Consider the following 16437-nt stretch of genomic DNA (forward strand, 5'->3'; position numbering starts at 1 on the left):
TGCTGTGTGCATTTAATTGTGCTCACAAACCATTCATGTGACCTCGTTTCCCTTGTGAGTAAAGTTATATACTTGTATACCATCTCTATAAATGTATTTGTTTTATTTAAGATCATTTATCATTAATATTTTTCTTTAGACCCGTAAAGCACTCCAGAATGTGACAGATTGATTAGCTGTAGGCTCTAGATCAGTCATCTGAAGCGTTATCATACAGTGTTATGCTGGAGTTCATCAATAGTCTTGCATTTACTAACACACACTATATCTAAAGTGTTTGGAAGTCATTCGCGTTTTCCTCCTGTAGAAAAAACACCATAAGAACAATGTTTAGTGTCTCAGTGTATTACTACAGTGTTTTAAAAGTCTAAACACTTTATTGATATAGTGTACAGCCAAGCACATGTGGTCAGAACACAAACGAGTCGCAGATAATAAAGTATCAAGCGTTTCTCCCAAAGTAAAGTCTGTCTGCCAGGTCTAAGCAAAGTGCCAGCAGGCGTCTGTAGCTCCGCCCACTCTCCGCCTCTTTGCCCTTGTTTGGTATCCCGCCGTGGGTGCGATGACGCGCGAACAAAATGGCGACGGTTGGCCACGCCTACTTGTAGCTTCTTTTGCAGTATTCAGAAACCTATGGGTGACGTCACGGATGCTCCGTCCATATATTTTACAGTCTATGGTATTTACACAATAAGTACATTGTAACGAATTGTTAATTTTGGTGTAAGTACATAGTACTTAAGGACACTTAATATAAAGTGGAACACATCCCTAAACCAGTTGCAAGGCTACAAAAAATTTTTTAAATTCTTTATAGAAAGCATGTAATGAATGTAGGAAGAACTGGTGGGTCAGTGGGTCATGGCCCATTTTCAGTGGGTCGCGGAGTGTGTGATCTAAAAAAACAACAAAAGTTTAATTTTTTACTTATTTTGCTTGTACAGGACTTTTCTTTCGAAATGCGCGTGTGACAACCGTACCGTTTGACATGTGAAATGTCATTCAATTATAGCAACAAACATGTCGAAGCGCAAGTTCAACTCCGAATATGTAAAGTATGGATTTACATATATTGATAACACAATCTCACGGCAATTCGTAACTTTTTGATTTAGCGGCAAATTCGTATGAATTCGGACGATCTAATTCGTACATTTTTCGTGCGATTTGCTCATCCCCCAAATGACAGTTGGGTTTAGGGGTGGGGTTAGGTGCCACGCCTCCTTTTTAAAATCATACAATTTCATACTCGTACGAATTAGCCACTAAACTGACAAATCGTAAAATATTTACGTTTTCTCGTGAGATCAGGCTGAGATTGTCGACAAAAAAGGTGTCATGTAGAGAAGTGCTCTCACAAGAGAGCATGAAACCTTCTAAATTAAAATGACATTTAGAAACCAAACATCCCAATTGCAAGGACAAACCTGTGGACTATTTTCAAAGACTACTCCAAAAGCTGAGGGCATCACAAAAGTGGAAAGGTTAATAAATAATGACAGACCAGGAAACAAGCTGTTCAGGCTTTCGAGAAGGGATTTAAAGATAAAAGCTTAAGCGTAGGGTACAATGTAATAATTCAAGTTGCTTTGGGATGACTTTTTTAATATCTTTTAACCTTACACTAATGAGAGACATCATGATAATGAGTATTCTAGTCACACGCCAGGCTATCTTCTGCGCTGATTGGAGATAGCTGTGGTCCCATGATAATTAAACACGCATTAGGGTGTTTAAAAAAGTAGATCATGTTCTGACCGAGCGATTGATGGATAGGAATGTTTATTGTGTCTAATTAATCTGTGTCAGTAGTGTTTAGCAGGAGCTTTAAACATAATGACTGCTTTTTAAATGTCTTTCTAAGAGTCCTTGTGCTGAGGGCTTGCCCAGTTGAGTTGCTTAAACTTTATATTATTAAAGATTATTATGAAGTTTGATACCGGGAATCAGTAAATTAACATTAAAGATATTATTTGAGTGTTGCTTCAGTGCGAATACAATCAGGAATACAACATATTGGATTTCTGAAAGCGTAATTGATCCCTGTTGTTTGATATTGTAATTCAGGGGTGTCCAATCCTGTTTATGGGGGTCAGGTGATTCGCTTCAAGCAGCTCCAATACACTTTCAAGAAAGCTTGTCTGAAATAGCTTTATTCATTCATCATTTGGCATAGTCGCTTATTTATCAGGGATCGCCACAGTGGAATGAACTGCCAACTATTCCAGCATATGTTTTACATAACAGATGCCGTTCCAGCCACAAGTACTGGGAAACAACCATACACACTCGCGTTCACACACTCATACACTACGGCCGTTTTCGTTTTGTCTTTGTGAGGGAAACCTTTCCTTATGGAAAAGGGAATGTACCATGCACCGGAAGTGACCCGCAATGTATCACACACCGGAAAATATCAGCTCGTGTGTGTGTGTGACTTTGTAGACACAGGTTAACATAAGTCTACAACTATAAACATCATGGTTTGACCAACTGTGATAAAACATATTAGAGCTATTCTGAGAAAATATCAGCGTGAGAGTATGTAGAAACATGTAAACGCAAGCACATGGAAATAATCAAAGCACGGTATATGTTGACTGATAAAGATTTCGAAACTAACCTCAATATGTGGGACTGGATAGCTCAGTTAGATCGGTCGATTGGTACTCATGCTGAACCTTTTGACTTGGGTTCGAATCCCGGTGATGACATGTCAATTATAATTATTTCTTTACATTAATTTTGGTTATATGCTGTTCTGCCACACAAATATTAAAATCAATATTGTTTACACTGACACCGAGTAATAAGAATATTTATTCAGTATGGGCATGTTGTGTTGCTGTGAAAAAGTGACGAATCTGCAAACGTGAATAGTTTACATCTGGAAAGGGTCACCAGTTAACACGGACACCAGTTAAACCCGAACACCGGCTTCATTCGGTTTACTTTTAAGAATCCTTAAGCAGATATTTACTCAATGTAGACTTGACATCATGTCCCCGATTACAGCGCACAAGTGGCCCTCGTTAAAATATTGAACACATTGATGCAGTATGTCTTGTGTGCGTCCTTTAGAACCTCCAAACACCGACCACACGTAAAGCAAAACCGCATTAAGCTGCTCATGTGTTTGCCACAAAACAGGCAAAGCATCGCACGAGCGCAGACCATGTCCGGTCACCATAAACTATATTTACGCCATGTACTTGACAGCACGAATTTACCGCGCTCGCCAACAATAACACTTTTCCCCGCGTCACTCCCGGTGTGTGGTACATTCCAGGTCACTTCCGGTGTGTGGTACATTCCGGGTCACTCCCGGTGTGTGGTACATTCCGGGTCACTCCCGGTGTGTGGTACATTCCGGGTCACTCCCGGTGTGTGGTACATTCCGGGTCACTCCCGGTGTGTGGTACATTCCGGGTCACTCCCGGTGTGTGGTACATTCCGGGTCACTTCCGGTGTGTGGTACATTCCGGGTCACTCCCGGTGTGTGGTACATTTCGGGTCACTCCCGGTGTGTGGTACATTCCGGGTCACTTCTGGTGTGTGGTACATTCCAGGTCACTTCTGGTGTGTGGTACATTCCCTTTTCCATAAGGAATCTGTAATTGTAAATTTGTTTGGGGACTGGTAAAAGTGTTTTGCGTCTTGTTAATTTGTTTCTGAAATGTTAATTTGTTTTGTCCTTGGTAAGATTGTTTTTCCTATGTAATTGTGTCTTATGATAGGTAAAAATGTTTTTTAAAATGTAAATTTGTCTCGAGCTTTGTAAAAGTGTTTCACACTTTGTAATGTTGTTTTGCACTTCCCAGCCACCGTAGAAACCGGAGCACCCGGAGGAAATCCACACCGACACGGGCAGAACATGCAAACTCCACCCAGAAACACCAACTGGTCTTGGACTTGAACTAGTGACCTTTTTGTTGTGAGGCGACAGTGCTAACCACTGAGCCACCATGCCCCCCTTCCCTATTATATAGTATGTAAAGGGCAATATATGTAGCATGTCTGCATTCATAAGCTGTATAAGCCCCCATAACATTAAATAGTGGACTATTTGAAGGACCAGCCATTTGTAGTGGTGTCCGAAGCCATAGTGGATGTTCTGAAGTGCACCTAAGCAATCCCACAATGCATCGTAATAATAAATGCAAACTCAATGGGTAGAGAATACGTGGGTAGAGAATGCACTGTGATGCTGTGTTCACACCAGACGTGGAACGCGCAAACAAATCACGCTATTCGCATGTAAATAGACATGTGAACAGTTTACTAGCTTCATTCGCTAGCTTCATTCGAATGAATTCACTTCATTTGTGCGTCAAATTCACTTCACAATAGACGTGGATTCATGTCATAGGAAGGGCTTCTGTCTGCCCGGTGACTAGCTTTGTTGCTAAAAGGCTAGCATGGATTTTATTGAGAGAGTAGCTGTGCTTTATGTGTTTTAGGAAGGCTGAAAAACAGCATAGATTTATTCGGCACCGTGTCCACTAGATTCTTTCAGATGTGCACCAGCTCTGTGAGTTCATCAACTCCTCCAGAAACTATACCCGGATGAAAGAGGCTTTCATCAGTGCTTCAGACTGAGCCGAGCCCAGTTTGATGAACTGTTGACTGGTGTCGGCAGGAGGATTTCCCCTCGGGACACCAACAACAGGCACTACGTCATAATCATGCTCCTACAAGAGCAAGCTCCTGATTGGTTAACGTGGCGTGAATGTCTGCTGAAGTTTAGATGTTCAAACTCGAGCGACGTGCAAAACATTTAACTCGCGCCGCTCTGTTTGTGCGAATCAAGTCATTCGCATCACCTCATTCGCGCAAATCACACCGCAGGATGTCTTTTCAAGTCTTTGCATTGACTTAACATGTAAATCACTCGTGCTTGACGGTTCATCCAAGTCTGGTGTGAACGCAGCATGAGAGTTTGTGCACCAAATCGATTCTCACATCTGACCACAAGATAGCATCCACAGTGGAATCCTTACGATGCAAGTTTCTTAATATAGTATTATTTACGTTTTTGTACATGTCAGGAATCAAAATCCGTTGTTTCATTGCTAGTAGACAGCTCGGTAGGTAGGTAGTGCTGTCGTCGCACAGCAAGAAGGTCGCTGGTTTGAGCCTCGGCTGGATCTGTTGGCATTTCTGTGTGGAGTTTGCATGTTCTCCCTACGTTCGTGTGGGTTTCCTCCGTGTTTCCCCCACAGTCCAAACACATGCGGTACAGGTGAATTGGGTAGGCTAAATTGTCCGTAGTGTATGAGTGTGATTGAAAGTGTATGGATGTTTCCCAGAGATGGAAAGGGCATCCGCTGCGTAAAACATGTGCTGGATAAGTTGGCGGTTCATTCTGCTGTGGCGACCCCGGATTAATAAAGTGACTAAGCCGAAAAGAAAATGAATAAATGAAAGGACCTGTTGAAAATCTAATAAGTCTGAGGGATTTATCAACCAAAACGGCAACCCTTTAGTGCACCAATTCACTCGCTCATTTACATTCACTCCTTTAAGTGGACTATAGTAGTGGACTAATGTAGAGAATAGTGAATGAGGGTATAGGAGCGAGAATAATGAGCAAGAAATGCTTGAATGACAATTTGCTTCTGCTTTATTCTGAAGTATGCAATCAGTGGATACTTTACTGTCCCACAAGGCCACCAGTAGTGGACTTATGAATGAAAGTGAACCAATGCAACTCACACAATTAGATCATGTGATGACATTGACAACATAGCACATATAGAACATCCAAATTCCATTCATATTATTTATGTTGATACAATATAGAATAAATGTAGTACCTACTCAGACAGTATGTGATTTTGGATGCAAGTGGCTCTTCATTCGCTGGTTGAGGGGTTTTAATTAGAATTGAAGCTGAACTCAGCCTACAATGGACCTCCGGGAACAGGATTGGACACAACTGTCCTAAAAGGTGCCTACATCTCTGTGCTGCAGCAGAAGATGTTATTGGTCACATGGTAGAGCATAACTTGCATTTGAGAATTGCTTCTGGTGTAAAAGTATATTTAAAGGGATTGTTCAGCCCAAAAATGAAAATTGTCATCATTTATGATACTCATCCTCCACTTGCTCTAAACTGGTTTGTGTTTCTTTCTTCTATCGAACACGAATGAAGATATGTCGAAGAATGTTGCCATTGACTTCAATAGTATTTTTTATTCCCACTATGGATGTCAATGGCTGCTCTCCACCCGCCCAACCCCCAAAACTCTTAAGAATATCTTGTTTTGTATTTAAGAAAAGAAAGTAAAGAAGAAGATTACTAAACGTTTTAGAACAGGGATGGGCAAACTCGATCCTCGAGGGCCGGTGTCCCTGCATAGTTTTGCACCAACCCTAATCAAACACACCTGCTTGTAGCTTTCTAGTGATCTTGAAGACACTAATTAGGGTGTTCAGGTGTGTTTGATTATTGTTGGAGCAAAACTCTGCAGGGACACCGGCCCTCGAGGATCGACTTTGCCCATGCCTGTTTTAGAACCACTTGGGTGTAAGCGAATTGGGAGGTTGAACTATCCCTTTAATATCTAATATTCAGTTATGATTAATCAGCCGACAAAAGCAAACAGGCTCCTTTTTTATAAACCCCTGTGTGGAATTGATGTGTTGAGCATTCTGCACCAATCAACAATTAGACATCATTGAAATCATTATTAAAATGAGTTCTGTCAGTTTATGTTTCTTTCATTTCTATTCCCCCCCCTCAGATTCAGTCCACTGACAATTTAACACTTAAACCACCCACCTCCCTCGTTGGTCCTCCTACAGAATTTAGTGCCGTATCCCCCGAGCCTGGCCCTGCTGTCATGGAAACCACCGAAAACAAACACCCCAGCATTTTCCAGCTTGGATTTCACAACGTATCAGAGGCTGCCGAGGTCAGCTCAGGTCTGTTTTTAAATAGCTCATCCCAAAGACAAGAGGCCCTCAGTCCTGCCGGCTCTGTGGATTTTTTCAATTCTCCAATGTCTTCAAAAGAGTCTATACTCTCCGAGGGATGGGACAAAGAAAGAAGCTGGTCAGGCCTTCACATGTTCTCACAGGATGGATCTCCAGGTCTCAGTCGCACAGTTTCCCCATGTTCCTCTATAAGATCAGGAACATTCACACCTTCTGTGATGAGAATCAAACGGCACTCTTTGGCTCCGGGATCTAGTTTGTTACACATGTCGTCCACTTGTGGGACGCCATGCTGTGACAGTCGGGCAACCTCTCCGTGTCCCCTTTCACCACGTGGCCGACACAGACTCCCTCCAACCCAACTCTCCCTGTTAACAGCTATCCTCAGAAAAGGACGTCTACCTGTTCTGTCCTCATCTTCTCAAAGACCTTACACTCCCTGCTGGCCCATCAGTCCGGTTAACGTATCCTCATGCTTAGCATGCTCAGCTGCCTCTTCTGTTGCACCCATGAACATGCCCAAAGCAAAGTCTTGCACTGGTATTGATAGATCATGTGGTGAACCTTGCCATAATTCAGAACTTCAGAAGCAAGACCAAAGCTCTCTTTTAGTCTCATCAAAGGTTAAGACGACTGATGAAACCATACCAACAAAGTCATCAGAAAGACTTGACTCATGCCAACCTTTCCCCAGTAGTAGCAGAGTAGAGTCACACACAAATCACACCCCTTACCCAAGATTACCACCAGTCCAAACTGCCCATTCTCACCTGTCCAAATTAAGTCATAAGGGAAATCGTTTGCCGGTAGTTCCGAGCTCTCTTTTGAGTGGCTCCCATATGAGCCGCTCGTCTCCTAAATCAAGCACTCTGTTTTATTCTGGCACTGAGAACCAGAAAAATCAATTAGGGTCAGGGGATTGTCCTGCAACTGTGGATACAAATAAGTCAGCTGAATCTTTAGCATCTGTAAGGCACGTTGAAACAAAAACCAGATCAGACAATTATTCAATAGATCTAAAACAGAGTCAGCAATCATCCTGTGAGCCCTATTCACAACTTAAAGAAAGTTCAGCTGACTATTTAGCACCATATTCAGCTCCTAATTCATGTAAATCTCCTTCATTTTATCACACATTTGAATCCCACAGTGATTCTGAGAACCAGAAAAATCAATTAGCGTCAAGAGAACGCTCTGCAATCATGGATACAAACAAGTTGGCTGAATCTTCAGCATCGTCAACGCATGTTGAAACAAACCCCCATGAGAGGTCAGATATCAAATATTCAGTAGAGCTAAAACAGAGTCAGAATTCATCCAATGAGGCCTATTCGAAACTTAAAGAAAGGTCAGCTGACAATTTAACTCCAGATTCAACTCAGAATTCATGTAAATCTCCTTTGTTTCATCACATATTTGAATCCCACAGTGATTCTGAGAACCAGAACAATCAGTTAGCGCCAAGGGGATGCCCTGCAATCAAGGATACAAGCAAGTTGCCTGAATCTATAGCATCTCTAACTTATGTTGAATCAAAACCCAGATCAGACAAATTTTCAATAGAGCTAAAATCGAGCCAGAAACCAAACAATGAGCCCTGTCTGAAAGTTAAAGAAAGTTCAGCTGACCATTTTGCACCAAATTCAGCTCAGAATTCATGTAAATCTCCTTCGTTTTATCATTTATTTGAATCCCACAGTGATTCTGAGAACCAAAAAAATCAATTAGCGTCAAGGGAACACCCTGCAATCATGGATCCAAACAAGTTACCTGAATCTTTAGCATCTGTAAAGCATGTTGAAACAAAACCCAGGCTAGAGGAATATTCAGTAGAGCTAAAACAGAGCCAGAAATCATCCTATTCGAAACATAACAAAAGCTCTGACAATCCAGCACCAAATCCAGCTCGGCATTCATGTAAATCTCCTTCCACTTTGGAATCACACAGCAATCCCACATGCCCAGATTTAACCATCAAAGGCAACAAAATCAAAAATGATTTGGAGAGAGTGCTCTTGTCATCCCCTGCTTTAAGACTGTCTCCCTCTCCCAAACCTATGGGACTCTCCGGCCTGTCCTACACACCTCCAGTTTCTCCAGCTTTGCCCACAGTTCAACCAAAATCCCGGTCGTCCACCCCAGATCGGGGCACCCTGTCCCCCTCCCCTGGCCGTCAGCTCTCCCCCTCACCCTCATACTCCTGCTCATCACCCTCTCCATCTCTGTGGGGCAGCTCACAAGACTGCGCAGATGGGGATTGTAAAAATAGAAAGGTACAGGGCACGGCCTTTAGCTGTTACCTGCACGCAACTTGCATGCTTTAGCGCCGAACACTGGCATGCATTCATGAAGTGACACGCATTCCTAATCACAACCTCCCACATTGCTGGGAAACATGATCTATGCATACTAGCCAGAATAATAAATCTTTGGTAAAAGGCGAGTTTTGCATTTGCACGTACTCTCTTGGTTTGAGCTATGAATGCATGGTTCGTCACTGTGCAAGTGCTTGCGCAGCTATATGTGGCTAATATACAGCTTTAATTTTCTTTCTCAAATATTTCCCAAGTGATGTTTAACAGAGCAAGGAAATTTTCACAGTATTTCCAAGACTATTTTATTTCCTTCGTGAGAGAAAAGTCTTATTTCTTTTAGTTTGGCTGGAATAAAGGCAGCTTTTTAAAATAATTTGTAAGGTCAGTATATAATACCCCCCCTTAAGACTTTTGCTTTTCGATTTGTCTACAGAAAAAAACACGAATCAACTAATTAAGCTTGTTGACCTGATTAATCTAGTTAAGCCTTTAAATGTCACTTTAAGCTGAATACTTATCAGCTTATCTTGAAAAATATCCAACCCAGGCTCATTCTGAAAACGTAGTCTTGAGGACGTTTCTGGAGACCGCAAATTATGTAGCCGGAGGTACATATGGCTGCATTTCGTTTTTTATACGAACGCTGCAGGGCGGTATGACACCGTTTCTTTTAGCGCTCGCCGGCTGACCGCTTACCTTCGTGTGGAGGGCTTTCCCGCTGCAACCAGTTTGTCCGGTTAGCTCGTCCTGTGCGTTGGTGGACTCGAGACGCAAGAGAGGAGCTGACCAAGATGACGACGAGCGGGTTCGAGTACATAACAGGGTGAGAATGTGGTAAAATCTGAAAACGTGGTAAAAAAAAATTGGACAAGGGCTTTTCTTTTTCCGGACGGCTTTTGTAAATTGTTGGTTGGGTTTAGGGCGGGCGGGTCGATCGGTAAAATCGGTTGGGTTCGGGGAAGGAGGAGGGTGGGTTGGCCGGTTGCCCAGTCAATCATTCAGCCAGTCGGACAGACAGACGTTCGTTTGAGAGCGGCCTCTGGTGGGTTCACGTGATAACAGCGCGGGCGCAAACGCCACTCGCGGGAGACGTCCGAGAAGCCAAAAACTGCAAAAATACATCCCTTCCGGGACGTATTTCGCGCTCTCCAGAAACGTCCTCGGGACTAAGTTTTCAGAACGAGCCTGGGTTGAAAATATCTACTGAATTATTATGTGCTGTAATCATGGCAAAGATAACTGAATTAAGCTATTAGAAATTAGTTATTAAAATGTTTATGTTTAGTAATGTGTTGATAAAATCATTTGGAAATATTTGAAAAATAATTACTACAATAAATTTTCCTTCAACTCTTAGTTGATGTAACTCATATGTAGACTACAATATGATGACCTGATGGCGATGTGTTAATTAAAGGAACACTCCAGTTTTATTTTGGAAATATGCTAATTTGTCAAGTCCCCTAGAGTTAAAATGATGAGTTGTTTTATCCATTTATGAATCCATTCAGCCGAAGTTCGGACGTGGTGGGCAGTGATGGAGGTGGGGTGAATAGTTAGGACGATTCTAATGGGCCATTTTGGGGCCCCCAGAGTTGCTACTAGGGTGCCCAAAACAACCCAACAACACCCCCCTGCATAGCATAGCATAAATCATTGAATCAGATTAGACCATTATCATATCTAATGTTCATCAATAGGATAACTTTCCTAATTAAAGCTTGACCATTCTGTAGTTACATCTTGTGCTAAGAACAACGGAAAATGAAAAGTTGCTATGATCTTAATATATAATATAATATAGAGGACTTGAAAAATGAACCTACACTATAAAAAAGCTTGCTGTCTTACATTTTTTAGTTGAATCAAATTAGCTTTTCTACCCTACTAAAAAACTGCTTAAACCAGCCTAGGCTGGTTGGCTGGTTTTAGCTAATTGACCAGCCTGGATTTAGAGGGGTTTTGGCCATTTCCAGGCTGGTTTCCAGCCATTTCCAGCCTGATCTTAGCTGGTCAGGCTAGAAAATGACCAGCTAAAATTCGCTAAAACCAGATTGACCAGCCTTGTTTAAGCTGGACATGGCTGGTTTTGGCTGGGCTTACAGCCTGGCTAAGCTGGTCAAGCTGGTTTTAGCTGGTCATCTCCCAGCCTGACCAGCTAAGACCAGGCTGGAAATGGCTGGAAACCAGTCTGGAAGTGGCCAAAACCCCTCTAAAACCAGGCTGGTCAACCAGCTAAAGCCAGCCAACCAGCGTAGGCTGGTTTAGGCTGGTTTTTTTCAGTAGGATAGTCATCTCAACTTACAGCAATCAAACTGACTAAAAATAGTAAGTTAAACTTTGCGGAAAATCTGAATGACTTATTAAAATGAGTTAAAGGTCCCATGAAGTGCTTTGAAATATGCATTTTTATTCGATGTTTGACAATCTCAGCTGAAACACAAAGAGAGGGTGGGACATAGTGTAGCTCCTCCCCTTTAAAGAAAGAAAAAAAAAACAGCCAATAGCATTGTTTTTATCACTGCTCTGCCAGTGAGAGTGATAAAAGTCAGGTACAAGACAGCATTTGATTGGTTATGATTTGAGAAACTAGCTTAATATGACGTGAAAAAAAATCATTGCTCCATATAGGCGGAAGTGCCGAACTACAAGCTTTACGTGTGTATATCAATTTTATATCTTCTAAATGCAAATTTGGTCACTGTTTTGGTGCACACTAGCTTATAGACATCTTAAAAACTAACAATACTGATACTAACATCTAAAAAACTTCATTTTAACTTCATGGTGTCTTTAAAGCAACACAACTGTTGTCTTGAGTTTTTGCCATCACATTATGTACATGGTATTTAAAAAAAGACAGTAGTGTTTCTTTAATGGGCAGTAGCAGGCATGTGTATGTTAGCATTTTACATTCATTCACACTCCAATAATAAAAAGGTTTTAAGTATCACATGCTTGTTTTTAGAATCGAAGTCACATTTCCTTGCAATAATAACTGCATTATGATATGACTGCTTTATGATTTGGAAATACTCATACCGCCCACCCTTGGTGCACAGCTGTGGATTATTTTGGTTTTGTAATTGTGGTCTTTATGACTTCTCAGTCAACCTTTCCTTTTATAGACATACAAGATCAAATCCACCTACAAGGCACTTGCCGCTATTCCTACCAATACGCTGCTCCTGGAACAGCAGGTGAGCTGCTTTATCTAATTACTAATTACAACTAGAAATGGCAGCTATTTATAAATTCATTCGCTTTCAGAATAAGCCATTGCATTAGTGTTTATTGATCAGTTTTTGTGCAATTGTAATGTCACTAAAGATGGATGCTACTAGAGTAGGATAAACCTGAATCGTAATCTTTGGTCATCCTTTACAACTCTCACTAATAATAAACCATTAGCTATGATTTTTAGATCAATAAACTCCTAATTTGCTGCTTATTAATGGTTATTAAGGTAGTAGTTTGGTTTAGGTATTGGGTATCTTAATAATAAGCAGGTAATGAATGGAATTGGTATGAAAATTGGTATGGGCACAAAGTTGTTACCATGATTTTTATTATAATTATTTTCATTATAGGACATCGGGGGAATACTTTAATCTCTTAATTGTCACAATATTTAAAACATAGAACCAGTTTTAGCACAAATTTCACTGAAAACCTTAATATCTGAACTATTTATAATCCAAATTTGAAGTTGGTATCTCCAAAAATGGGCTTTCAGTAAGATATTGTTTGGTTGTAGTACCAAATATGACCACCAAATGGCAGTTTACATTGGTGACCATATAAGAGCGCCCCCTATTTTGTCCATATTTTGTCATAGTTTTGACAACATTTGTGAAGTAGACATAAAATTATTAGGTAATGTGGGCATTTTGGTGGGATTTGATGTGAAATTAGCCTCTAAAAAACATCTACAATTATTGTGCATATGGATTGCTGTAGCAAAGTAAGTGGTAAAACTTCCTTATTGCAAATTAATAAATTACTGTTGCACAATAATATCTATTAATACCAGATATGCAAACTAGAAATTTTAAACTTTCAAATGATATATAGTTTGTCATGTTTGCATTGATGTTTAGACTACAATATGGTTTAAATACGTAGCCATAAATGCTCCCACTGGTTGAAGGATGACAGTAAATGGATTCAGATCTCTTACTCATCCTATATAGCAAACAAAGTAAAAACTGTGGTAAAATATGCATCCAGAAGTCTTAGACCTTTCCAAAGATATACAGTTTGTCATGATTAGAATAGGAATTTATTGAAAATGTGTAAATTAAGCATTAAGCATCCTGCGGGTCAGTGACAGATAAAGGGAGAAATAATTAGTCAATGTTGCAGTAAATGTATTTACTAATACTACAGCATTTATATCAGTTAATGTTAGCAAATGAAAACACAGTCGTCCATCGTTAGTTCTTAAAAATTATAATTCCTTACATTTATATAACGCTTTTCTGGACACTCAAGTGCTTAACATATTTTTGAGGGGAATCTCCTCATCCACCACAGGGTGCAGCATCCACCTAGATGATACGACAGCAGCCATATTGTGCCAAACTGCACACCACACACCAGCTGATTGGTAGAGAGGAGTGATGAAGCCAATTATGATATGGGGATGGTTAGGAGGCCATGATGGACAGAGGCCAGTGGGCAAATTTGGCCAGAATGCCAGGGTTAAACCCTACTCTTTTTAAAGGACATCCTTGGATTTTTAACGAGCACAGAGGGTAAGGGCCTCGCTTTAATGTCTCATCCGAAAGACGGCGCTCACAGAGCAGTATAGAGTCCCCATCAACATACTGGGGGGTTAGGACCCACACAGACTGCAGGTTGAGCGCCCCCTGCTGGTCTCACATCCGGCAGCAACCTAGCTTTCCCATGTGGTCTCCCTATACTTGATAGCTCACAGCGCATTAACTAAAATTTACAAGCACAGCTTTGTACTTTATTAATGCATTAGTAAACGTCGAACTATAATTAATAAAGATTGTTCATTCTCAATTCATGTTAGTGAATGCATTAACCAATGGACCATTATTTTAAAGTGTTATTGACATCAGACTGGAATTATTCATAAGTGGATAAAAGAAGCTTTAACAACGTCACCACAGCGCAAACCTCATTAGACATTATAGCAGAGGTTAAATCACACTGGATAGGGTCAGAAATGGCCATGTAGACAAGGATAGACCTTTGGGATCCACTTTACTACCCTTTAAGGTCAAGATTATTAAAGGATTAAAGCTTCATCTATAACTCTTAATTGTCTCCCTGCTGAAGGCTATAGATGAAGAGGTCAGCAGGAAAGAAGCTTTGCTCAACCCTGCAGACAACTATTCCTGGGAAGACCCACATGCTGAGGTACATTACAATAAATATACTGCGTCTGAGTACATTTTTATATTGGATTAGGTGAAAAATGAGGGTTAGCCTATACTGAATTTTTTTTTCTTAAGGTAAGTAGCTGCAAACAATTAATATGGGCTGAATTTAAACAAACAAATTAGGTTTAGTAATGTTTAACTTGATTTGTTTGTTTAAATTCAGCTGATATAAATAGTTTCCAACCATTTACCTTAAAAAAATATAGTCAATCTAATGAATCACTTTTGTCACTGTATATCGCTTATCAATTCCTTGCGTGTTCAATAAAAAAAGGTTAGGAGAGGTTTTTCTTTAAGGTGTAACATATTCATATTACATTCAGGATGTGCACACAGTTTTTATTTCACTTCAGCTTATATAGGCAGCTGATATTAACAGGTGGAGTTAAGTGGAATTCGTCACTTGTCAATCATTCTCCAGTCCTCCATTGGCCGCACCCATACATACGTCCTCTTTTTCTACGAATTCACTGCACAGCATTAAAAGCTTAAGCTTACTTTCTCAACTGCAAATATTCTGTACTCAGTTTTAACACATTTCTGTTGACAGGAAGTTTTTAGTTGCAGAGCTCTAGTTAATTTATACAATCAGCTTCATCTACTTCTGCAAAAATGATTTATTAGGATGCAAAACATATCAGACTCAACATTAGCAATACAATTGCTGATTTTTGTCAGCAATACAAATACAACTGTTTAATGAAAAGAAAAAGAGATATGTTAATAACTTTGTAATTCCTGATTTCCAAGGATAACTTCTAGTGGAAAACACTACTTTTTGTAAATATGCTCATTTTACAGCTCCACTAGAGTTAAGGGGTTTAGTTTTATCATTTTTGGATCCATTCAGCCGACCTTTGGGTCTGGCGGGAGCATTTTTTAGCTTAGCTTAGCATAGATTATTGAATCGGATTAGACCGTTAGCATCACTTAAAAGGTAAGTGGTTGCCAACAATTAATATGGGCTGAATTTAAACAAACAATTAAATTAAGTATTGTTCAACTTGAATTGTTTAAATTCAGCCTATATAATTTGTTTGCAACCACTTACCTTAAAAAAAGAGTAAATCCAATGAATCCTTTTTGTCAGTGTATATCGCTTTTTAAAGGAACACTCCACTTTTTTTTTTGTAAATATGCAAATTTTACAGCTCCACTACAGATAAGGGGATTAGTTTCATCATATTTGGATTCATTCAGCCGACCTTTGAGTCTGACGGGAACACTTTTAGCTTAGCTTAGCATAGATCATTGAATCGGATTAGACCATTAGCATCTCACACAAAAATGACCAAAGATAACTAGCAGTTTTCATGTTATGTGACTACGAATTTTTTTTGTTATTTTTTTAATGCTATTCAGTTTTTTTTTGTATTTCTAAAGTGAGTTTGATTGTCATGTGTGACATTAATAGCCACTAAAGGTTTACATCAGATATTGAAAATAAAACAATAGCAACAGCGGAGCCTATAACGTTACATGTATTTAGTTAAAGTGCAGGTTTACTTTGATTTTATAGTATTTTTTTCAAATTAAATATTTAAGTTTTTCCCAGAGATGGGTTGTGGCTGGAAGGGCATTCCCTGCATAAAACAAATGCTGGATAAGTTGGTGGTTCATTCCGCTGTGGCGACCCCAGATTAACAAAGGGACTAAGCTGAAAAGAAAATAAATGAATGTATATTTAAGTTGATTAAGAGTTATTCAATAACTTCATGTTTTATAAAACTATATTTTACATTTGAGTGAATGTTTGTTTCCTTAACATT

The 16437-nt window shown here is 40.0% G+C and overlaps 1 protein-coding gene across 7 annotated transcripts in view; it reads left to right on the forward strand.

Moving 5' to 3' along the window:
* mlip (muscular LMNA-interacting protein) overlaps window positions 1-16437 on the forward strand; it is a 76966-nt gene that overhangs the window by 26938 nt on the left and 33591 nt on the right. For 6 of the 7 annotated variants that reach the window (XM_056471381.1, XM_056471382.1, XM_056471383.1 and 3 more), the window contains exons 4-6: window positions 6747-9212; window positions 12383-12454; window positions 14565-14645. In XM_056471381.1, the coding sequence (XP_056327356.1) occupies window positions 6747-9212; window positions 12383-12454; window positions 14565-14645 (2619 nt within the window). The remainder of the gene's footprint in view (window positions 1-6746; window positions 9213-12382; window positions 12455-14564; window positions 14646-16437) is intronic. The other variant, XM_056471388.1, reaches the window with a different exon arrangement.

This window comes from Danio aesculapii, chromosome 13, assembly GCF_903798145.1.
Source record: "Danio aesculapii chromosome 13, fDanAes4.1, whole genome shotgun sequence".
Lineage (NCBI taxonomy): Eukaryota > Metazoa > Chordata > Actinopteri > Cypriniformes > Danionidae > Danio > Danio aesculapii.